This window comes from Scyliorhinus canicula, chromosome 2 (genome assembly GCF_902713615.1).
Source record: "Scyliorhinus canicula chromosome 2, sScyCan1.1, whole genome shotgun sequence".
NCBI classification, from domain to species: domain Eukaryota; kingdom Metazoa; phylum Chordata; class Chondrichthyes; order Carcharhiniformes; family Scyliorhinidae; genus Scyliorhinus; species Scyliorhinus canicula.
In genome coordinates, this window is record NC_052147.1 from 251,632,378 (window position 1) to 251,658,293 (window position 25,916).

General features: G+C 49.3%; 1 protein-coding gene across 1 annotated transcript in view; it reads left to right on the forward strand.

Moving 5' to 3' along the window:
* kynu (kynureninase) overlaps window positions 1-17,505 on the forward strand; it is a 207,809-nt gene extending 190,304 nt beyond the window's left edge. Inside the window, exon 14 of the mRNA XM_038789947.1 lies at window positions 15,534-17,505. Coding sequence (XP_038645875.1) covers window positions 15,534-15,653 — 120 coding nt within the window. The 3' untranslated portion in view covers window positions 15,654-17,505. The remainder of the gene's footprint in view (window positions 1-15,533) is intronic.
* The last annotated feature ends 8,411 nt before the right edge of the window (window positions 17,506-25,916 follow it).

The following is a 25,916-nucleotide window of genomic DNA, read 5'->3' on the forward strand; positions in this document are numbered from 1 at the left end:
TAATATGGTTCCAATTTTCAAGAAGGGTGGTAGAAATAAACCAGTGAATTACAGACCAGTGAGTATCACATAATAATAATAATCTTTATTGTCACAAGTAGGCTTACATTAACACTGCAATGAAGTTACTGTGAAAAGCCCCATGACTTTTGGAGAAAATTCTGAAGGACAGAATCAATCTCCACTTGGAGATGCAAGGTTTGATCAGGGACAGTCGTCACAGTTTTGTCAGAGGAAGGTCATGCCTAACAAACCTGATTGAATTTTATGAGGAGGTGACTAGGTCAGTAGATGTAGGTAGTGCAGCTCATGTCGTTTAGATGGATTTCAGCATGCCTTTGACAAGTTCCGACATGGGGGACTGATAAAGAAGGTAAAATCACATGGGGTGGCATGTTAGCACTGTTGCTTCACAGCGCCAGGGACCCAGTTTTGATTCCCGGCTTGTGCCACTGTCTGTGTGGAGTCGGCATGTTCTCCCCATGTCTACGTGGGTATTCTCTGGGTGCTCCGGTTTCCTCCCACAAGTCCCGATAGATGTGCTTGTTCGGTGAATCGGAAAATTCTGAATTCTCCCTCAGTATACCTGAACAGGAGCTGGAGTGTGGCGTGTGTGGGGATTTTCGCAGTAACTTCATTGCAGTGTTAATGTAAGCCGACATGTGACACTAATAAAGGTTATCATTATTATCCAGGGTAATGTGCAAAGTTGGATCCAATATAGGTTTGGTGATAGGAGGCAGAAGGTGGTGGTAGAAGGTTGCTTGTGTGACGGAGGTCAGTGTCCAGTGGCATACCACAAGGATCAGCACTGGGTCCCATATTGTTTGTGATAAATATGACTGATGTAAAAGGAAATGTGGCAGGGATGATAAGTAAGTTTGCAAATGACATGAAAATTGGCCAGGTCATTGACAGTAACAAGAAGGTCTTAGGTTACAGAAGGATATAAACGGATTGTTCAGATAGACAAATTAGTTGCAGATGGAATTTAAACCTGAGAAATGTGAGATGGTGCACTTTGGAAGGAGTAACACAATAAGAGTTTACTCAATGAATGACAGGACACTAGGAAGGTCAGAGGGACCTTAGGGCAGCACGGTAGGATTGTGGATAGCACAATTGCCTCACAGCTCCAGGGTCCCAGGTTCGATTCCAGCTTGGGTCACTGTCTGTGCGGAGTCTGCACATCCTCCCCGTGTGTGCGTGGGTTTCGTCTGGGTGCTCCGGTTTCCTCCCACAGTCCAAAGATATGCAGGTTAGGTGGATTGGCCATGATAAATTGCCCTTAGTGTCTAAAATTGCCCTTAGTGTTGGGTGGGGTTACTGGGTTATGAGGATAGGGTGGAGGTGTTGACCTTGTGTAGGGTGCTCTTTCCAAGAGCCGGTGCAGGCTCGATGGGCCGAATGGCCTCCTTTTGCACTGTAAATTCTATGAATCTTGGGGTGCTTGACAACAGATTTCTGAAGGTGACATGAAATGAAAATGAAAATCACTTATTGTCACGAGTAGATTTCAATGAAGTTACTGTGAAAAGCCCCTAGTCGCCACATTCCGGTGCCTGTCCGGGGAGGCTGGTACGGGAATTGAACCGTGCTGCTGGCCTGCTTGGTCTGCTTTAAAAGCCAGCGATTTAGCCCAGTGAGCTAAACCAGCCCCTAGGTTAGGTTAGGTTAGGCCCCAGCCCCAGGACAGGTTAATAGGTTAGTTAACAAGGCACACAGGGCACTTGCCTTTATCAGTTGTGGCATAGATTATAAAATAGAGGTTATGTTGGAGCTGGACAGGACTTTGGTTAGGCCACAGCTGGAATGCTGTGTTCAGTTCTGGTCACCGCACTTCAGGAAGGATATGATTGCGCTAGAAGGGGTGCAGAGGAGGTTTCACAGGATGTTGCCTGGGATGGAGCATTTTAGCTATGAAGAGAGGCTGGATTTCTTTGGTTGGTTTGTCTCTTTGCTGTGGAGATGCCGGCATTGGACTGGGGTGAGAACAGTAAGAAATCTTACAATGGCAGGTTAAAGACCAACAGGTTTGTTGCGAATCACTAGCTTTTTGAGCGCATTCATCTGAGGAAGGAGCTGTACTCCGAAAGCTGGTGATTCGAAACAAACCTGTTGGACTTTAACCTGGTGTTGTAAGACTTTTTACTTGTTTCTTTGGAGCAAAGAAGGCTGAGAAGGGACCCGATTGATGTGCATAAGATTATGAGAGGCTTGGACAGGGTGGATAGAAAGCATTTGTTTCCCTTAGTTGAAGGGTCAATAGGAAGGGGGTATAATTTTAAGGTGTAAAGCAGGAGATTTAGAGGGGATTTGAGGAGATGTTCCTTCACCCAGACTGTGTTGAAAGGATAGTTGAGGCAAGAAACCTCCAACTATAAAAAGAACTTGGATGAGCACTTGAAATGTATAACATTCAAGGCTATGGGCCAAGTACTGGCAAGTGGGATGAGTGTAGGTTAAAGTAGATTTTTGTGTTGGTGCAGGCTTGATAGGCCGAACAACCTCTTCTGTAATGTATGATTGTAGTGCAAAGATACAACAGTAATGCTATTGAATGTCCTGGGGAGATTGGTAGATTCTCTCTTATTGGAGATAATCATTGGCTGGGACTTGTAGGGCACGAATGTTACTTGAAATGAAATGAAAATTAAAATCACTTATTGTCATGAGTAGACTTCAATTAAGTTACTGTGAAAAGCCCCTAGTCACCATATTCTGGCGCCTGTCTGGGGAGGCTGTTACGGGAATCGAACCGTGCTGCTGGCCTGCTTTCAAAGCCAGTGATTTAGCCCAGTGTGCTAAACAGCCCCTTGTATCCTTCCCACGTATCTTGCTGATGGGCATTATATTGCTGCTTCCAGCACCTTCTAAACCTGTTACCTCTACCATCAAGAAGAGCAAAGGTAGCAGATGCTTGTGAACTCTTGCAATTCCCCTCCAAGTCACACACCATCCTGAGTTGGAACTATATTGCCATTCCTTCACTGTCACTGGGTCAAAATCTTGGAATTCCCTCCGTTACAGCACTATGGATGTACATATAACATCATGGATTGTAGCGACTCAAGAAGGTGGCTCGTCACCACGTCCAGTGGATAGCACTGCTGCTTCACAGCGCCAGGGACCCGGTCTGATTCTGACCTCGGGGGACTGTCCGTGTGGAGTTTGTGCATTCTGCCCACGTCTGGGTGCGCCAGTTACCTTCCACATTCCAAAGAGGTGCCGGTTAAGTGGATTGTGGTGTTGGAGGCATTGAGGGTGAAACTGGGCAGGAGGAGCAATGTCATGGCTCCACAGAATGGATTGGGAGAAGATAACTAGTGAGGTAAATCCCAGATGTTTTTCCCTGAGGACATGACAGCAGCACCACAGGGGTGCCCTCATGTGCACCCTTTTCCTTATAGCATTGCTGTGCCAGAGATGGCTGGTGGTGCAGCAGATCACTGCAAGACATCTGAAACGTTGTCCCCAGTGACACCGTGGCAATGATTTTTGCAACCCTGATTTGAGTCGAGCACTTTTTAATGTCTAGGAAAAAGGCTATCAGGACTTTTGACTGTCTGATCATCCAGATTTAAATTCAAATTTTCAGTTATACACACAAAAATAATCAATTGCATGGTCTTGTTTAATTTATTTGAATTATTCTTCTCACCAGCCTGTATTGGATGTTCTTACATAAGTGGGGTGGTTGTTGTGTTGGTGCGTGATCATTTTAAGAGGCCGGTCACATGATAGTTCATGACATCATTGGCTTCATGGGCTTTGCTTCAGTCTTGGTCAAGCCTTTGCACAGTTTTGTTTTATAAATTTAGAGTACCCAATTATTTTTTCCTATTAAGGGGCAATTTAGAGTGGCCAATCTACCTATCCTGCACATCTTTGGGTTGTGGGGGTGAAACCTACACAGACACGGGGAGAATGTGCAAACTCCACACGGAGAGTGACCCAGGGCCGGGATTCGAACGCAGGTCCTCAGCGCCGTAGGCAGCAATGCTAACCACTGTGCCACCGTGCTGCCCTAGCCTTTGCACAGTTAACAGCTACTCAATAAACCTGCGTTGCTATTTGCATTCAACCCCATGTTTCAACTTCAAGTTCTTTTGTCCTGAGAATTCAGAACACAACAGATGTAATTTGCAACACAGCTCAAAATAAGCTTGGTCCAGGGAATCGAACTGCAGTCAGCTTGTAAGCTGTTTGCACACTGCACTTTGAGGAACCAATTCAAATCTGGAGGAAACTACTTAATTTTTGTCCCAGTGAGGACTGATCCATGTTTACAAGGGCACGCAATTGTAGACTCAGGACTCTGAAGTCAAACACACTTCATGCTGGTAAGCAGGTCACAACCTTTTTTGGACACTAATTTGTTTTCTGCTGTTCTCCAAGTTTTCAAAATTCAACAAGAGCTTTGGCAGTCAATCTCAATCAATGGGCCAGTACCTTTGCTGCTTTTTAAAATTTGAAAGATTGCAAGTTGATATGTAAGGCGGTGTAAGTTTTGATTGGAGCTGAGCTTTGTAAGAATTAAAATGTTGTAGCTCAGGTGTCTTCAAACTCAGGGTTGCGGGCCCGCGGGTGGGTCGCGGGCAGGTTTCGGGAAGGTCGCGGCGTTCCTAGCCGGCTGCAACAGACTATTGAGATTGCTGGCCTTCCCCTGCATGCAGACCTGAGATCAAGCAGTGCGCATTCCCGGAGCCCAGCGGGGTGGACCACCTCCTCACGTCAGCGTGCTGCCCAGGGTCAGTTTTTCTTTCAGCAGAAAATGGAGCTCCCCCACCGGACGGGACGGCAGAGAGCAGGTCACGATCCCTGTACGCTGATGTCACGTGTTCTGGGCGCGAGAGAGATTCCTCTATTTCGTTGCCAGCAGTGCTGGTATGAACTCCTGGGCCTCTGGTGAACCAATGAAGAAGAAGCTAGAAACAGGGACAAAGCAGCATAAAGAAGATTACTTGAGGTGTGGAGTGTTAATTTTGCCACTGCAAATCAGGATTCAAGGTTCATGTGTGTTATCTGCAGGGAAGCATTGTCAAATGAATGTTTATACACCTCAAACACATGTGAAGACTAAACATGGCGAATTCGAGGGCAAACCTCTTATTATTTTCAACGGTACAGTGAGATCTTAAAACATCAGCTGAAGTAATTATCATAAATGTAACATTGAATAACCAAGCCAGTGAGATCGTGAGGACCAAGCAGACTCACCTATCACATTAAAGATAAGTGAAAATAGTGGGTCGCGAAGGATAGCCGGCAGGGGTCACAAAGGTCGTCCAGTGTGGGTCCCGAAGGATGGCCGGTTGGTAAAAATGGGTCCCGGGCAAAAAGGTTTCTAAAACACTGCTGTAGCTGACACATCAACACCACAAGTGTCTTGTGTCACAATGTACTTTCCTACTTGAAGATATGCACAGAAAATCCAGCTTAGAGTAACTTCAACAAATCGCATGTCCACATACTGACCTCATGGAATAAGAACAAAAATAGGAAAAGCTCAGGAGATTTGCCTCCATTGTTTTTCCAGGTAGCATCTGTGGGGAGAAACAGAAAGACATTTCAGGCCGGTGACCCTTCGTCTGAGCTGATGATCATATTTGGGCCGATGCTGCCTGACCTATCTGGTGTTTATAGTTTTTGTTTATTCTTATTTCAGGTTCCCAGCACACTCTGTATTTTGCTTTTGTATTGATTTCATGGCCGAATTTTGGAACAATTAGCTCTGTTGCAGGATCCAGCATAAGAAGCCACTCAATTTCTGGAATAGGAACTCTTTTTTTGGTTCTGCCTGTCTGTACAGCTCATATACATGTCTATGTATATCATCATTTATAGTTTTTCTGATGATTTCCCATCTTTTTCGGAAACGAGTACCGAATCCTTCAGATCTCATGACCTCCCATTGCGAATAGAAGGCAACATTAGACACAATTGCAGTTTTGCTACTTAATGACTTGGTTCTTCAGAGTCTTTGCCTGACTAAACACAATTTCCTTCCTTCTGTCATAGCACCCTTTAGCAGCTTGAAAAAGAATCACCTTGAAATACTATGTTATTAAGTGGAAAAACATGATGCTTTATCCATGATTACAACCTCCTGCAAGGTGACATTTTGTATATCTTGTCATGTTGGTCGGTCTTATTTAATCAAGCGCTGTCTGTAGCACACTTAAAGTCTCATGTTAGAGTAGGCAGGAAATTGACTTTGTGAAAGCCCAATTATCTTCAAATTCATTAAAGATAACCGCTAAAATCAAGCAAATTATATATCTGCTGCCATCCTTCAGAAATTAGAATTTTATTTTTCTCCTACATATATTTGAAGCTTTTTTCCATTTTTATCATTTTCTCAGGACCTGCGCAACACTGGAAATAGTTCCATGATCATAAATTTCTTACTTAACAGTCATTTCTTTGTTCCAACATTTGGGACTTAACTTTTGGGCATCAACTCCAAGATTTGGTTGATCTAATGTTCTTTGATACACACTTAGGGCAGTGTGGTGTGTGTCATATTATGCACTGGATATGGGCTCTTTATGTTACAGTGGTGGTGAATCATTGATGAGATCTCAAAGCATTTGTGCTGAAGCATCGACACCTTTATCAAATCCTTAGAATGCCTACAATCCAAAAGGAGGCCATTTGGTCCACCGGGTCTCCACGAACCCTCTGAAAGATCACCCTATCTAGGAACACACCGCCACCTATCCCCAAAACCACACCTAACCTGTACGTCTTTGGACACTAAGGGGCAATTTAGCATGGTCAATCCACCCAACCACACTTCTTTGAATACTATGGGCACGATCCAGTGGCCACATTGCACCTGAAAAGCAGCTTGCAGAGGTACAGTGTGATCGATAAAAGCCGAGAGATCCCACTCCTAGGATCTACCCAACTCTCAACACCTCACGAGATCCAACCTGATCTCGCGAGACGTTGCAACGTAAATGCTGTCCATGTGGACAGGATCACTTTTGAAACTGTGTAGATTTCCAAGGTACCTGAGGCTTTGAGGTTCATCCCCTTCACCTCGAGTGAGTGCCATTTGGCACTGCTCTCCACAAATGGGGATCAGATGGAACGGCACACATGGGGATCTCCCAGGGGATCAAAGTCCCCCAGATGCATACCCTTGGGGCAAGGTGGTGCCCTGGCACGGCTGTTGCCACCTGGGCACCCTGGCCATGCCAGCCTGACACCCTGACATTGCCACCTGGTTCTAGTCTAGCACTGCCAATGTGCCCAGGTGGCACTGTCAGCTGACACGGGCACTGCAGGGTGTCAGGCTAGCACTGCCAAGCTGACATTTTTTGCTCACTCACATGATTGAGCTAGGGGTGCATTGCATGAGTGTTGCGAGTTCGAGGGGGGGCCAGGGACCCTCAAACTGTGCCTGGGTTGGTGAGGATAGGGGGTCACATGTGAGACTTCGAGATTGAAAGCCATTTAAAAATGGCATCCCGATCTCTTGACTACACTGTGGACTTCCAGCGAGCGGAGCTCCTCAGTGTGTAAAACGGGGCAATGTGTGGCCTTGGCCACGTGTTCCCCGCTGAGGCCCCTTATACAACGCGAGTCGTGTTGTAAAGCCACTTTTCCTCGGCGCTGTGAGCACCGGGAAACATGCGGCTAAATGCTCTCACTATGGGACTTTGCTCCCAATTAGTTGAATCGTGCCCTAAGGGGCAAGTTGGCATGGTCCATCCACCTAACCTGCCCATCTTTGGACTGTGGGAGGAAACTAGAGCAACCAGGTGAAACATTTGTCAGTGCCCCGATCTGCTCCCCAACAGCAAGTTACTCAAGTGTGGCCTCGGCGGAGAAAAACTCTCCGATGCCACAAATACTCGGCAAAGTGCCTTTGAATAGCGGGGTGTTTGTTGGCGCTGCAATCTCCGAGATACACCCTGCAATAAGCGTCCAAACCAGGCTGATTTTTTCTGGTGAATCACGCCCAATATCTTAAGAACCACAATTGATCAAATACCAATAATAATGAGAAGGAAGACAAAGAAAATGTCATAACAATTTAAAGGTCTTTACAGAAAGTAATTAATTCAATGATAATTTCTTGCAATTATAAAGTTACTGGGCGGAATTCTCCGACCCCCCGCAGGGTCGGAGAATCGCCCGGGGCCTTCGTAAATCCTGCCCCCGCCGTGGCCAGAATTCTCCGCCACCCGGGAATCGGCGGGGGTGGGAATCGCGCCCCGCCGGTCGGCGGACCCCCCGCGGTGATTCTCCGGCCCGCGATGGGCCAAAGTCCTGCCGCTATAAGGCCTCTCCCGCCGACGTGGTTTAAATTACCTCTGCCGGCGGGAGCAGGCGGCGTGAGTGGGCCCCGGGGTCCTAGGGGGTCGTGGGGCGATCGGACCCCGGGGGGGTGCCCCCACGGTGGCCTGGCCCGCGTTTGGGGTGCGCCGATCGGCGGGCAGGCCAGTGCCGTGGGGGCACTCTTTTTCTTCCGCCGCCGCCACAGCCTCCACCATGGCGGAGGCAGAAGAGACCCCCTCCACCGCGCATGTGCCGGTGATGTCAGCGGCCACTGACGTTCCGGCGCATGCGCGGACTCACGCCAACCGGCGAAGGCCTTTCGGCCAGCCCCGACGCCAGTCGGCGTGGCGCCAAAGGCCGTTGGCGCCAGTCGGCGGAGCGGGAGCCACTCCGGCGCGGGCCTAGACCCTAAAGGTGCAGAGAATTCCGCACCTTTGGGGAGGCCCGATGCCGGAGTGGGTGGCGCCACTCCGCTACGCCAGGACCCCCCGCCCCGCCGGGTAGGGGAGAATACCACCCAATGACGTTTAAAAAAATGAAATAAGTGATATATCGTAAAAATGGGCTTTATTGCTGCTTGAGTCCTTAATGATCCACATGTGGCCCTGGAGCCATATGTAATATTTGGAGCATTTCCATCAAATTAATTTATTGGCCATTATCTTCTTAGTAAGGTGACTCATGATAAAACCTGCTTTAATGAAACTCCATTTCGGCCCTGCAGCTAAAACGGACAGCAAAAGACAAGTTGGTTATGTACTCACTGAGGTACCATTCATTTCCTGTATTAACCCTTAGAACTGAACAGGTAAATCACACCTTGGGGAGGCAGTGACATAGTGGTATTGTCGCTGGACTAGTAATCCAGAGGCCCAGGATAATGATCTGGGGACCTGGGTTTGAATCCCACCATGCCTGGTGGTGGAATTTAAACAAAATAAAATATCTGGACTTAAACGTCTAAGGATGACCATGAAACCATTGTCGATTGTCGTAAATACCCATCTGGTTCACTAATGTCCTTTACGGAAGGAAATCTGCCATCCTTACCTGGTCTGACCTACATGTGACTCCGAACAACAACAATGTGGTTGACTCTTAAATGCCCTCTGAAATGGCCTAGCAAGGCACTCATGTTTCTTCAACCACCACAAAAATATGGAAAAAGGGATGAAACCGGACGGACAATCCGGCATCGAACCAGACACCACAAACGACAGTGGCAAACGCAGCCCCGCCGACCCTGCAAAGTCCTCCTGACCAACATCTGGGGTCTTGTGCCAAAGTTGGGAGAGCTGTTTGACAGATTAGTTAAGCAACAGCCTGACATAGTCATACTCACAGAATCATGCCTAGCAGATAATGTCCCGGACACCACTATATCCGTTCCTCGGTACGTCCTGTCTCACTGGCAGGAGAGGTAGCGGCACAGTAGTATACAATCGGGAGGGACTTCCCCTGGGAATCCTCAACATTTACCCCATGAAGTCTCATGGCTTCAGGTTAAACATGCGCAAGGACACCTCCTGCAGATTACCACATGCCATCCACTGTCAGCTAATGAATCTATACTCCTTATTGAATACAACTTGGAGGAAGCACTGAGGGTGGCAAGGACACAGAGTGGGGGAGTTCAATGTCCATCACCAAGAGTGACTCAGTAATATTATAGACCAAGCTGGCTGGGTTCTAAAGGACATAGCTGCTAGACTAGGATTGCAGCGTCTTCAACCATGGCGGTTGAAGAATAGGTGGTGAGGGAACCAACGAGGGGGAAAAAAATACTTGACCTAATCCTCATCAATCTGCCTGCAGCAGATCAACTGTCCATGACAGTATTGGTAGAAGTGACCGGAACACAGTCCTTGTGGAGACAAAGTCCCATCTTCACGTTGAGGATGCCCTCTATTGTATTGTGTGGCACTACTGCTGTGCTAAATGGGATAGGCGTCGAACAGATCTAGCAACTCAAGACTGGGTACCCATGAGGTGCTGTGGGCCATCAACAGCAGCAGAATTGTACTCATCCGCAATCTGCAATTTCATGGCCCGGCATATCTCCCACTCTACCATTGCCACCAAGCCAGGGGATCAACCCTCGTTCAATGAAGAGTGTAGGAGAGCATGCTGGCAGCAGCATCAGGCATACCGAAAAATGAGGTGTCAACCTGGTGAAGCTATAGCACAGGACTGCTTGTATGCCAAACAATAAGCAGAAAGTAATAAAGAGAGCTAAGTGATTCTACAACAAACACATCAGATCTAAGCTCTGTAGTCCTGCCACCTCCAGCCGTGAATGGTGGTGGACAATTAAACAACTCACTGGAGAACGAGACTCCACAAATATCCCCATCCTCAATGATGGAGGAGCCCGGCACATATGTGCAAATGGCAAGGCTGAGGCATTCGCAACAATCTTCAGCCAGAAGTTCCGAATGGATGCTCCATCTCGGTCTCCTGCAGAGGTCTCCAGCATTACAGATGTCAGTCTTCAGCCAATACGATACACTCCATGTGATATCAAGAAATGGCTGAAGGCACAGGATGCTGCAAAAGCTATGGGCCCTGACAATATCATGGCAATAGTACTGAAGACTTGTGCTGCAGAACTTGCCACAACCTGAGCCAAGCTGTTCCAGTACAGCTACAACACTGGCATCTACCCGGCAATGTGGAAAACTGCCCAGGTATTTCCTGCACACAAGAAACAGGACAAATCAACGTAGCCAATTACTGCCCTATCAGTCTACTCTCTAGCATCAGAAAATTGATGGAATGGGTCATCAACAGTGCTATAAAGTGGCACTCACTCAGCAATAACCTGCTCACGGACGCTCAGTTTGGGTTTCGCCAGGGTCACTCAGTGCCTAACCTCATTACAGCCTTGGTTCAAATATGGACAAAATAGCTAAATGCCAGAGGTGAGGTGAGATTGACTGCCCTTGACACCAAGGCAGCATTTGACCAAGTATAGCATCAAGGAGCCCGAGCTAAACTGGAGTCAAAAGGAATCAGGGGGGAAAGCCTCTGCTGGTTGGAGTCACACCTGACACAATCAAAATGGTTATGGTGGTTGGACTCACCACCAGCTTCAGAAGGGCAACTAGGATGGGCAATAAATGCTGTCTTAGTGAGTTAGTTTTTGAGTTAAAATCATAGAATTCCTGCAGTATCGAAGGAGACCATATGGCCCAACGAGCTTGCACCGACGCTCTGAAAGAGCAACCTACCTAGGCCCACTCCCGTGCTCGATCCCATAATCTAACCTGTACATCCCTGGACAATAAGGGGCAATTTAGCATGTCCAAACCACCTAAACTGCACTTCTTTGGACTGTGGAAGGAAACCGGAGCACCTGAAGGAAACCCACACTGATTCAGGAAGAAAGGGCGGAAACATCTGCGTTTGGCCAGAGATTTGGCAAATCTTATACGCCACGTTTTTCGTGAAGACGTGATGCCATGTGTGTTGGAGGCTATCCAGTGCCAGTCGCTTTGAAGGTGAGCACAGAACTCAATTTCTTTGCATCTGGATCTTCCAGGTATTAACAGGGGACTTGTGCAGCGTGTCTTAGTTCAAAACACGTTTGTGCATAAAGGAGGCCACTGACACCCTTTACAGGAAGGCCCATCATTGTGTTAAAGTTGTTCTGGACGAAGATAACCAGATCAATAATTCATCACCTTCACAGCATCTCAGATTTCCCAAGAGTGCAGGGTGCAACAGACTGCACCCATATTGCTATATGCCTGCTACAATGAAGCCTCTATATCCACATGGTTCCTAATATTTGGGGGCTGCTGACACAAGAGCTACCATTGCATCAATGTACAACTTGTGTACAAGTATTTCCAGCACGTACCTAACATTTTTACATGGTACCGTTGAAGTTGGCATGACTCCCACATCCTAGGTCATTCCCAGGTGCCTGAGATTTTTAAGGGGCCAGTACCTCTACATATGTGACCAAAAGGCGTTCCTAATGAAACGGTAGCACACTGGGTAGCACAGTTGCTTCTCAGCTCCAGGATTCCAGGCTCAATTCCCAGCTTGGGTCACTGTGCAGAGTCTGCACATTCTCCCCATGTCTGCGTGGGCTTCCTCCGGGTGCTCCGGTTTCCTCCCACAGTCCAAAGATGTGCGGCTTTGGTGTATTGGCCATGCTAAATTGCCCTCTGTGTCCAAAAGGGCAAAGCGGGGTTACTGGATTACGGGGATAGGGTGGAGGCGTGGGCTTGAGTAGGGTGCGCTTTCCAAGGGCTGTTGCAGATTTGTTGGGCCAAATGGCCTCCTTCTGCATTGTAAATTCTATTATTCTGTGAAACTCTGGCTGATGACTCTGGTGTGTCACCCTCAGACTTGTCCGAGGAGAGGTAGAATGCTGTTCAGAGCTCCATACATTCCCTTTTAGAACAGACCATAGAGTTTAAGAAGATTTACTTCGGATGCTTGAACCGCCCATGTGACTCACTACAATACAGTCCTGGTGCGGCCTCACACATCTTCGTAGTGTGTTACGCCCTCCATAAACTGGCAATGCAAAGAGGTGATCCCTTGCCAAAGAGTGAACTGATGTACAATGAGAGCTCATCAGAGGATGAAGATCCAGAGGCCCAAGAACCCCAGGAAACTGCTGAGTATCAGTAGGAACACAATGATGCCATGGAAGAAGGAAGACATAGGTGACGTGCCCTTGATACTTTAATTACTGACTGTTTCCAGTACAAATAAAGTGAAGTGCGGACATATGAGTCTATTTCTCCTAGCCCTCAATGCTATTCCTTTTCATCTTGTGTGATATCCAACCACTTACAGCGAGAATGAGTGCTGAATTCACACTTGCACAGTCTGGCCTCATGAATCACCAGGTCATGATCTCTGCCTTGGCCTGCGGTGCCCTGGGAATGTGCTCACTTTGGGAACTGAGAATGCACCACGGAGAAAGAGTGATGTGAGAGAGATAACTTGAAGCATTTGCTGCCAGATAATGATGCAAACACTTCAGCGACTGAGATGAGAGCGTGTCTAGGAATCTCCTCACCCTGTGCATGTCTTGCCTTCTGCCACTACCACTGAGGAGACACAAGTGCTGCGAGAATATCAATATTGTTGAGCTGCCCCCACTCAATGGTGTGTCCATGAAGAGAAGGGTTGGAAATGCTTACATCACACACTGCAAATGAAGATTTGAACACATCTCCCTGACAACACACAAGGCTGCAGAGGTTGCTATCATGTGGATGTTAATCTCAGAATGGGACACTATCACTGAGTGGAAGGATGGTTGAACCCTGATGCAAGAGGATTCAAAAGCACAAATTGCCTTCCGTTGACCAAAATAGCCAGAAAACCATCAAATATATTCACAAAAGTATAATTTCATAACAGTGATAACACAAGCATGAACCAAAAGTGACATTAACATTTCTTAACTTTCCTAACCCACACCATTATGCCTAAGTGCAGCCACGGCATCTTCAGCAGAGATGGAGGAAGCCTAATATGTCCTGATATCTATGATGATCTTAGCAGAGGACCCGGCTTGATATCGGTCTCCTGATCAGGATAAAGTGCCTTCAGCAGCATGTGTTGCTGGAGTGGGTAGGAGGCACAGGCAGTGGGAACTCTGGGTGGCTGCACCCATTAAAGTGTCCAGAGAGAAGACCCCTGGGCTGGTACTCTTTTTGAGAGTGGCTGACTCCTGCAGGAGATGGTGCGCGAGAAGAGAGACAAGGTGCCTTGTCCCCATGTGGCTGACATCTAGATGGTGACCATCAGGGTCTGTGGCTATGATGTGCCGGGCCAAGCTCAAATCTGGCAAGACCTACTGGACCAAGGTCTTCATGGCAGTCACCGAACTTTCCATGGTGACGTTGAGGCACTTGCACGCAGAGGGACTCCTCCATTGTTCCCTCTAGTGTGCTGAGAGACTGCCAGATCTCTGCCTGATGTTCTGCCACTTGTTGTTGTATCTCCAGCATTTTGTAAGGTGCCATTTGTAGGGATTCAGCATTTGAGTTGGACTGAGCACTAGCTGGTCCTGCTCGGCTGCTTTGTGGGCCTTATCTCCTGCTGCCAGAACATAGAGAATATATTCCCGTTGATGAGCATGAGCAATATAAGACGGCATGCGATTCACTATGATTTTCAGGGTTTGACAAAGTGATGGATTGTGATCGTACAAGGTTTCTGCGAGAAGTGGCATTCCCATTCCCCACAGGAACGATCTCTGTCTTCCCCAGCCAGCTCAGCTGTAGCTGCTCAAACCCAGTGAGGGCAATGAATTTGGCCGTCCTCCCAACCAACAATATATGTTGTGCGCCAGCTTGACCTGTAGGAAGAAAGGCATGTGATGAGAAGGAATGGAACAGAGATTGGGTGATACTTTGGTCCCTGGGTGTGTAATGAGTCCTCCCCAGAAATGCCAGAGGATAGATTGTGAGCAACACGAGAGACAAGATGATGGTGATGTGAAAGCTTTCATGAGCGAATGAGTGCAGAAATGTGTTCCCACCAATGGTTGGATGAGATCCCTGAAGAGTGTAGTTATTTGAGTGTATGATGCCATGATGAGAGTTTGATATTGGAGGGATTTGAAGGATGACTTACCTTGACCGAGTGGAAGAGACCATTCATCCTTTTCCTGCACTACATGACATTTTGGGCGCTGTTGCCAGCCTTGTTGGCCTGCCCTGCGACAGCCTCCCAGGCCAGAAACGTGAGTTTGGTTTGCTTCCCGGAACCATCCCAGGGGTGCAGGACATGCCGGTGCACCCGCCCTCCTCTGATAAATGCCTCAAGGGCCTGGTGTGCTGCCTTCTTTTTCAGGCCGGAAGCCTTGGTTCTCCTGATTGCCAGATATCTGAGGTGATCTCCTGAAGACATGTGGGCTGTAGAGACTGAGATGAATGGTTGGACTGATGTTTAAAGATGGCCCTCAGACCCTGCCCCCTCCCACTGGTGATGTAATCATGCTAACAACCAGAAAGTGTGTGAACCTGATTTCCATGAATTGACATGGATATAAATCTCATTAAATGGCTTTACTGCGCTCCCCCCCGCGCCCCCCCCCCCCCCCCCCCCCCGATTTTTTCTTTTGACAGAGTCAGAAGACATTTTGCCATTTTTGGGGGGAAATTCCATCAATTACCAAGCGATTCCTTAAACCATTCATTGATTTTACTTCATCAACTTAATTCATTTTACAAAGAGAAATAATCATCTTTTCCCTTTTCCAACAGTGTGACAAGCGGGTTCCAAATGCTCTACGAGTTGCTCCTGTGCCTCTTTACAATTCCTTTTCTGACGTGTACAAATTCATCAAGATTTTGAATGAATCGTTCAAGGCTGCAATGCAATAAGTCAGTGATGAGGTGTCAGACAATTGAGTTGGATTTGTTCATGCTATCAAAACTATCTTGTTACAAAATATATTTCCACTTCGGTTGGTGATTTGACTAAATTCCTCCTGCTTATTATCGGCCAACTAATCTTATTGGGTGATTTTCCAGGTGTCAAAAATATTTTTTTTTTAAATGAAACCAGTGTCGTTTAAAGTTAGTAATTTACAAGCGCAAAAGCATTTCAGACTTACCTTAGCAGCACCAACACAACCGGAAAAGTCACATCACACACCTGTGGAGTGGCCAATCAACATGATAAATGCGAACCGGGAAGGCAGCACTGTTTGTATCAGACATCATACAGATCCACAAGCTAGAGAACAAGCTAAAGCAAGACAACAACAAAAGCTACACTACATTAACCACTCATGGGGATGGAATTTATGGAGCCAGCTTAAAATAGTGGCAGTTTGAGACAGAAAGAGGTCCTTGTACAGACGCTAATTGGCCACTATAGGATTGCCTTCTGCCCTGACTGAAAAGTCCATTCGCACCATGCTGGCCAGAAACCCGGCTGGCCCATGGGAATAACATGTTAGGGAATGACAAATTGGATCAAGGTTGGACTTCCACCACCATCTGGGAGAAAGTCCCGCCCTAGAGAGCAACCAGCCAACCTGATTGTCTTGTAGTCCTGTAGTCCCAGCAATGCCAGAATAGAATGGCAGCCACTGCTGGGCTCACAGGCAGTTTACAAAGTTGAAGTGATGGACCCCACACTTAATGTAAGTCAGAAATATTGTTTGGGACTGCCCAGCAAACCCCAGCAAGGTGGGGAAAGGGCTTCAGAGGCTGGTGAGGGAGGATTTAAAAAAGGGTACAATCTTGGAAAGGATGCACACAATGAGCTCAGGGAACCACTTCCAGAGGCGCCACCCTCTTTTCAATCACACAGAGTATCTAAACTTTTGGGCTGCTCGCTTTGCCTCTGTCATCTCCAAACATATGTAAAATAGCAGAAAGAGGCCCTTAAGTAAGTAATCATTAATAGGCCATTTTCAATTCGACAAAATATGAATCAATTTGTCCCCATTGTCTGTAAAGGTCAGTCGGCAGTGTTCAATATAGGGTTGATAGAAAGAAAGTTATTAGGGGTGTGAATACATAATTCAGCCCTTCGAATCTGTTCAGCCATTCAATATGATCATGGCTTATCGTCTATCTCAATGCCACATTCCTGCATTCTCCGCAAGCTCTTTGACGCTTAAAAAAGTCAAGAAATCTACTTCCCTCTTATATTCAATAACTTGGTCTCCATAGCCTTCTGTGGTAGATGAAGGAGGGGTTCAGCGATGACACCTTTTAAACACTAAATAGTTAGCATCCACTAGATCAGTTTTACATAAGTTACTTTATTAAGGATTGGGATGGAATATAGGAAGAGTACCGAGTAATCATTATTAACCATTAAACATGTATTTTTAGGACATAGCAGTAATAAGTAATCTATAGTGAAACAATCCAGGGTGCTGGTTCTGTTGTTCTGTTTTTCACAGACAAACAGCACAGGATGAGGATCCTGGCATCAATCATGGGTTGCTTGCAATTCTATTGGTTGAAGTTTAAACATTGCTTGCGATTCTATTGGTTGAAGTTTAAACATTGCTTGCGATTCTATTGGGTGAGTTTAAACATAGCAGCTTCAGGGATTGGATCACATTCAACTGGGGCGGGCTATTAATTTTTGAATGTTGTATATGTGCTGAGTCTGTGTCTTTGTTCTGTAGAAGGACCTTGGCAACTTTCCAGGTCTTATCTCTCTTGTCCATGAAATAAAGCTTGTAGAATATTAAACCGTCTTCTGATTGTTGATGTGTCTGCTGCTCTTTGTACTGAGTTGAGCCACAGGAGAAAAGCCCACATGGAAGCCGACTCAATACACAGGCCTTGAAACCGCTCCTACAGTAGAAAGTTCCACAGGTTCATCACCATCTGAGTAAAGATAGTTCTCCTTGTTTTAGTCTTAATGGCCTACCCTGTATCCTGAGACTTGTTCTGGCTCACACAGCCAGAGTAAAAAAACATTCCTGCATCCAGTCTGCACAGATTGTCAGAATTTTGTACGTTTCAATTAGATACCCTCTCATTCATAAGATATATAGGAGCAGAATCAGGCCATCTACTCTGTCATTCGTTCATGGCTGATCTCATCCTGACCTGAACTCCACCATCCTGCCCATTCTCCCTTAATCCTTCAACCCATTACCAATTAAAAATCTGTCTAACTCCTCACGTTTACTCACTCCCAGCATCCACTGTATTCTCGGGTAGTGAATGCCTCAGATCCACAACCCTTTGGGAGAAGCAATTTCTCCTCAAATCTGTTTTAAATTTGTTACCTCTTATCCTAAAACTATGACCTCTCATTCTAGAACGCATCACAAGAGGAAGCATCCACTCCGCATCCACTTTATCCATACCTTTTAACATTTTGTAAGCCTCGATTTGATCACCCCTCATTCTTCTGAATTCTAGAGAGTATAGGCTTAAACTGTTCACTCTCTCTTCACACGAGAAACCCCTCAACTCTGGAATCAATCTAGTGAACCTCCTTTGAACTGCCTCCAATGCCACTACATCTTTCCTCAAATAAAGGGATCAAAACTGTGCACAATACTCCAGGTGTGATCTCACCAATGTCTTGTATAGCTGTAACAATGATTCTTTACCTTTATACTCTACCCCTTTGACTATAAATGCCAACATTCTATTCACTTTCTTTATTATCTGCTCTACATGCATGCCAGTTTTCTATGACGCATGAATTAGGACCCCCAGATCCCTCTGTAACCCGGAATCTCTCCCCATTTAGATAATAAGTTTGCCGTCCCATTTTCTGACCAAAATGCATGACCTCACACTTATCCACGTTATACTCCATCTGCCACATTTTGGCCAACTCTCCTAACCTATCTATATCCATTTGTAAGGTTCTTATTTCCTCATTGCAACTTGCTGTCCCAACTATCTTTGTGCCATCTGGTAATTTGGCTGTACAACCTTCTATCCATGTATCCAAGTCATTTACATAGATTGTAAATAGCTGGGGCCCAAGGACCGAACCCTGTAGTACCCCACTAGTTACACCTTGCCATCCAGAAAAAGACCAAGTTATACCGACTTTCTGTCTTCTGCCCATCAGCCAGCCTTGTACCCAAGCTAATTAATTACCTTTATTCCCATGTGATCTAACCTTGTGAATTAACGTTCTGTGTGGCACCTGATCAAATCCCTTCCGGAAGTCCAGATAAATTACAGGACCACCATTATCACTTTTGTTTGTGCAGCTTTGAAGAATTCAGACAAATTAGTCAAAGATGATTTTCCCTTCACAAAGCCATTCTGATTCTGATGGATAGGGTTTTGATTTTCCAAATTTCCTGATATTACTTCCTTGACAATTGAGTCTAACAATTTCCCAATAGATGTTAAACTAACTAGCCTGTAATTTCCCACATTCTGCCTCCCTCCCTTTCTGAATAAGGGCGCTACGTTAGCATTTTTCCAATCCATTGGAACCTTTCCCATGTCCAGAGAATTATGGGATATTATAACAAACTATCTCCGCTGCCACTTTCTTTAACACCCTAAGATGTAGGCCATCAGACCGGGTGATTTGCTTGCACTCAATCCCAATAGATTGTTGAGTATTGTTTCCCTACTGATGTTGATTGTTCTAAATTCCATCCTTTTTATTACCTCTGAATTGCCCGTTTCTATGGGAATTGTACTAGTGTCCTCCACAGTGAAAACTGAGGCAAAGTATTGATTTAACGTCTTTGCCATTTCCTCGCTGTTAACTCTCTGGTTTCATCTTCCAAGGGGCCAACTTTCACCTGAGTGACTGTCTTCCCTTTTATGTACTTATAGAAGCTATTGCTAAGCTTTTTGATATTTTGCTCCAGTTTCCTTTCGTAATTTACCTTCGCTTTTTTAAATTATTTTTTTAGTATCTCTTTGTTTATGTTTGAACGTTTCCCAATCTTCCAGCCTGCCACTGGCCTTTGCAATATGATATACCTTAGTTTTTGCCCTTGTTTTATCCTTGACCTTCTTGTTTAGCTATGGACGATTTTTACCCCTCTTCCCATCTTTCTTCCTCACTGGAATATATTTTAGTTGTGAGGAATTATGAATCTCCTTAAACAACTGCCACTGGTCATCATCAGCTGTCCTACCAATTAGCCTTGCTGCCCAGTCTACTCAGGCCAAATCAGTTCTCAAGCCAATGTAATTTCCTTTGTTTAATTCCAGAACACTCATGTGGGACTCCAATTCCTCGCCACCAAACTGAATTTTAAATTCTACCATACTATGGTCACTACTCCCAGAGGATCCTGAACTATGAGGTCATTAATTAATCCCTCCTCATTACACAATACCAAATTCTTCTAAATTGCAGTGAGTATAGGTCCCATCAACCCAACCTCTCCTCATACGACAATCCTGCACAGCAGGGCAGAACGCGCTGACCCAGGAGCAGAGTTTATTTTACCACAAACACAGTTTTGTTTTAATTGCTGGGATCTTCCTGCTTGGAGCGGCGACAGAGAGCAGGTCACGCATCCCATACACTGACATCACGTGCTCTGCGCGAGAGAGAGATCCCTCCATTTTGCACATGCCAGCAGTGCTGATGTGAGCTTCACGGCCTCTGGTAAACAACGCATGAAGAAGAAGTTGAAAACAGGAACAAAGCAGCATAAAGATGATTTCTTGACGTGTGTGTTTATTAATTGTGCCACTGCAAATCAGCCTCCAAAGTTCATGGGTGCGATTCTCCGCACCCGCGAAAAGTCGCGAAACTGTCGTAAAAAACGGGCGCGTTTTCCGACGGTCGGGAAGGGTCCATTTCCCGACGTATTCACCTCCGGGAAATGGGCTAGTAATGCGGCCGCATCAATCACGTGCGCGATGACGACGGAACGCGGCGACGACACGATCACGCCCACGTGACGCCGCCCGACGCCGTAAAAAGGCACGGGCGAGCACAGAATCTGTCGGCCATGATGTCGGAGTCCAGGAGAGCTGCACCTCGTTTTGTGGAGGCCGATGTCGAGACTCTGCTCGATGCTGTCGAGCAGAGGAGGGGCATCATCCACCCGCGGAGAGGGCATCGCCAACCTGCCAGCGCAGTACGCCAGGCTTGGCGTGAGGTGGCCGCTGCCGTCAGTGCTGTGGGGCAGAACCCTCGCTCTGCAGAGCAGTGCCGGAAAAAGCTACACGACCTCACCAGGGCTGCCAGGGTAAGTGCCAAGAAGGTGCCCCCTGGTCACAACCATCCCCCCCCCCCCCCCCCTTTACCTAATCACCCACCTCCCCCCCCTGGCACGGGGGGTGGAGGGGGATTGGGCCAGAGTTATTGAGGATGGTTCACAAAGTTGTCACAGACCCAGCGCTCTGGCCCCGTGGAGAGATGCAATCGTCTTATGACAACTTGACCCCCAAACTGTGCCAGTATCTGAACGGACTGCTGATACCTGCCGTATTGTAATGATCTACCTATGTACCCTCCCCCAACAGGCCAAGTCCGCTCACAACAACCGTGAGCGGCACAAGACTGGAAGGGGTTCGCCCAACCTGCACCCCCTCACCACCTTTGAGCAGAGGGCGCTGGACCTTGTTGGGGGGTCTGCCACCCGGGATGTCGCGCTATGCGAGGTTGGCGGAGCTGCAACAAGTGAGACAACCCTCCTTGACAAACACCCACCCCTCCCCCATCCTCTGCCCCTTCACACACCCTGCCCACTGGGATACCTCCCCCATCCTCTGTCCCTTCACACGCTGCCCACTGGGACTGTCCAGCAGCCTGCCGAGCAAATCTAAATAACCCGTCTCATTCTCTTCCCTAGGACGTGATGCCGAACGACCAGGGCCGTCTGGCTGCAGACGGACACAGGCATCTGCCGCCACCTCACCCGGGGCCGCACGACAGAGGGTGCCCGATCAGCGGGGAGCCCCATCCTCCCCAATCCAATCTGCGGATCAGGACGCCCAGAGGGTGGCGAGAACACAACCCCCGGAAATGGCCAGGGATAACCCTCCGGACTCTGAGCGGCCCCACACCATTGAGGAGGGGCTAAATTGCGAAAACATCGGGCTTGCGGCACTGCTATCTCCCACAACATCCATCATCCCAGAGACACTCACCCCGGCGGGCCTATTTAGTGATGAGTCTCCTGGGTCACAGTCTGGTTTGCACATCACAGCTGAGCAGGTACAGCAGGCGGAGGTCGGAGCAACCGAGGGCCCGGACTCGCGGAGGCCAGACCAGGCCCAGGATGCAGCTGGCTCCCAGACGTTTTCGGAGTTCCTGGAGTTTCTCAACCCACACGCACAGCCGATGCCTCAAGAAACCCAGGGAGACAACGACGGGATGAGGGCTTCCTTCCAGACTCTGCAGACACTGTTAGAGGAGTCGAACCACGTCCACGAGCAGGGAGTGGAGCCGCTCATGGCAGAGACCCAGTCCGACACCGCACGGGTGGCATCCGCGGTGGAGGCAATGGGTCAGGTGATGCAAGGCATTGGGATTCATATGCACGCGTCATCCTCCGCCCTGGACAGGGTTGCCCTCTCACAGGCAGCAATGTGCCAGAGGCAAAACGACATTGCCGGCGCCCTGCAGGCCTTGGCCCAGTCTCACCAGGTCATTGGCCAGTCGCAGCAGTCAGTCGCCGAGAGCATCAACCGCCTGACACATGTGCTGGATGGCGTCGTGCACTCACAGGTTGAGATCGCACAGTCCCTGGTGGGAATGTCTAACTCCCTGGACTCCGTCTCTGCAAACCTTCGGATCCTGGTGGATACCGTTGCAGGCCTCCAGGACTGGCAGCGCCAGGTGTCGGTGGTGCGATGGGGCACCTCCCCGCTCGCACCTCTGTCCCAAAGTGAGGCCCAAGGGCCACCGGGCTCCCCGAGGGAGGAGGAGGTTTCGGGGCCTGTCCCATTAAGTTCATCACGGGGCGTCCCGGAATTCTCGGCCTCCCCCCGTCCCATCCCTGGTGCATCGGGTGGGCAGCAGGCAGAGCAGGGTGGCAAAACGTCACCCGAGACGCCCGCAGAGCAGCCTGGCCCATCAAGGCCGGGTCTCCCCAGGAAACGCTTGGCCAAGGAGAAACGAGTCGAGGGGGGCGATTCGCAGCAATCCTCCTCCACTCCTGCTGTATCATCTGGGGAGTCACTTAGACGTAGTGGTAGGGCCCGTAAGGCAACTAAGATAGACACTGAGTAAGTTGGCACGGGTGAAGGGCACAGTTTAGTTGTAGGGGCTAGGGCACCTGTAAATAATTGTTAACATTAAACGCACTGTTCCACCTTACTTGTAATACCGTGTGATTGTTCCACAGCCACAGGAATCGTGATGGTGACCGAGTGTCGCTGGGATTGACGAGTGGTGAAACTTCGGTGCCGGGTGTGCAGTCCCTGCCCCTCCCCCCCCCCCCCCCCCAACCCCTCCCACAGCTAGCCCACGCGGGCACGTGATGGAGCGTCAGTGACGATCTCAGCGGCCATGGGTCAGACTCTCTCTAACGATTCTGAGCTCACAGCTCATCGCAGAGCGGGCTGTGATCATTCCACATGGCACTGATCACACCCGCTGACACAGCCATCAATGTTGTGCCATACCGTCTGGACCCAGTGGTAAGGGTGATGTTGAAGTGGAGCAGGGTACACTGAGAGGGGGTGGGGGGGGTTGTGGTGGTGGAAGTTGTGTGTTGACCCTCTGCACGTCTAGCGATGCAGGTGGTGGTTTGGTGTTCAGCGGGGACGTCACATGCGATGCGTGAACCGTGCTGCCACCAAGGCGTCGCGTGCCCGCCGTCCTCGCCGGGTCTGTCGTGCCGCCTCCTGGACATCACCAGCACCTGGGTCGTGTCTGCGTGCTGCGCCCGCCACTCCACCAGCCTCCTCCTCCTCCCTCTCCTCCTCCTCCTCCTCCTCCTCCTCCTCCTCTGTGCTGGAACCACTGCCACTGGCTTCTCCCTCCGCCTCCTGCAGCAGGTCATCTCCCCTCTGCATCGCGATGTTGTGCAGCGCACAGCAGACCACTACAATGCGAGCGACCCTTTCGGCCTGGTACTGCAGGGCCCCTCCGGAGCGGTCCAGGCACCTGAATCTCATCTTCAGGAGGCCAAGGCAGCGCTCCACCACACCCCTGGTTGCTGCATGGGCCTCGTTGTATCGTGTTTCCGCATTGGTCTGAGGCCTCCGTATAGGCGTCATCAGCCAAGACCTCAGTGGATAACCCCTGTCGCCTAGCAACCAGCCCCTCAGCCGGGGGGACGTCCCTCAAACATCGCAGGGATGAACGACTGCGCCAGTATGTAGGAGTCATGCACACTCCCTGGGAACCTTGCGGAGACGTTCATGATCCTCATGTGGGGGTCGCATACCACCTGGATATTCATGGAGTATGTCCCCCTTCTGTTTGTGAACACATCCCTGTCCCCTGCAGGCGGGCGCATGGGGACGTGAACACAATCGATTGCCCCCTGCACCCTCGGTATCCCGGCCATGCTGGCAAATCCACGAGCTCGTGAGTCTTGACTTGCTTGGTCCTCGGGAAAGGTGATGTAGCGGTCCGCGATGGCATAGAGGGCGTCGGTCACATCCCGGATACACCTGTGGACCGATGACTGGGAGATCCCGGAGACGTCCCCGCTCGGAGACTGGAAGGAGCTGGTAGCATAGAAGTTAAGAGCGACCGTCACCTTGATGGCAACCGGGATCGCGTGTCCTCCCCCCGTTCCACGTGGGGCAAGGTGCGACAGGAGTTGGCAGATATGTATCACCGTCTGCCTGCTCAGCCAGAGTCTCCTCCTGCAGATGATGTCCGTCATTGTTAGGAAAGAGACCCGGACACAGTACACCCTCGGCTTTGGTCGTCGCCTCTGGCTGCGCCCTCACTCTCTCCTCTTCCTCCTCCTCCTCCTCCCCCTCCATGCTGCTCGACGACTGGCAACTCCTCGGCCCTTCCCTCTGCTGCTGCAGCTGGCCCTGCAGCCACTGCGGGTTGTGGGTGTGGATGCTGCTGCATCTCCAAATCCAGTAGAGCGGCCCCAACCACTGCGCAAAACATAGGCGTTCTGTTCACATACATTGTGCTAACCTACAGAAGGGTGGTGGGGGGCAGAGAAATGGGACATGTTAGACGGAGGTTAGTCGATACCTCGGCAGCTGCCTACCATGGGATACCAGTGTGTCCCGGTGGCCTGGTCGCGCTGCTGACACGCGGGCAGCCTAACCCCTGGTCACTTTCTGCATCCAACGGCCAGTAAACTATGTCCTCTTCACGGGTGCGTCAGTGGCCTGTGGCCGTAAGCCACAGGGCAACCAGCGGCCGTGTCCTCTTGACCGGCACACCATGGCATGGTGGCAGACATTTTGTTACGGGGTTGGACGGCTCACTCGCTCACTCTCTACCTAACCCCCCCACTCCCACGTCCCCCCCGTCTCCCCCACTGCCCCCCCCCCGTCTCCCCCACTGCCCCCTCTGTCTCCCCCACTCCCTCCCCCGTCTCCCCCACTCCCCCCCACTCCCCCCTCCGTCTCCCCCACTGCCCCCTCCATCTCCCCCACTGCCCCCCGTCTCCCCCACTGCCCCCCCCCGTCTCCCCCACTGCCCCCTCCGTCTCCCCAACTGCCCCCTCCGTCTCCCCCACTGCCCCCCCCGTCTCCCCCACTGCCCCCTCCGTCTCCCCCACTGCCCCCTCCATCTCCCCCACTGCCCCCGCTCTGGACCCCCCCTCCCGTTCTCAGGGATGCCTTCTCCGTTGTGGCCAGACTCGAGCGGTGCGCTGAGCGGTACGCTGAGCGGTGCGCTGAGCGGTGCGCTGAGAGGTGCGCTGAGCGGTGCGCTGAGCGGTGCGCTCACCTCCTCCAAGCTGTCGTCAGCCAGCATGACTGGTTGACGAACTTAAATAGCAGGTGTGTTTCACGCCGTGCAAACAGGGCGCAATGATGTCGGGACTTCGGCCCATCCGGGACGGTGAATTGCAGGGGGGGCTATTAGTGGCGAATCTGGTTGTGTCGGGGGCGTGAAGGAGGCGTTTGTCGGGAATGGCGACTCCGAGATTTTGCGGGGTTCGGAGAATAGCGGGAGGGCGTCGGAACAGCGTCGCCGTAAAAATATACGAACCACGCTATTCTCCGCACCGTCCTGGCAAGTGAAATATTAAAACCCTCTAAACTTCAAAGGCATTTCAAGACTAAGCATAG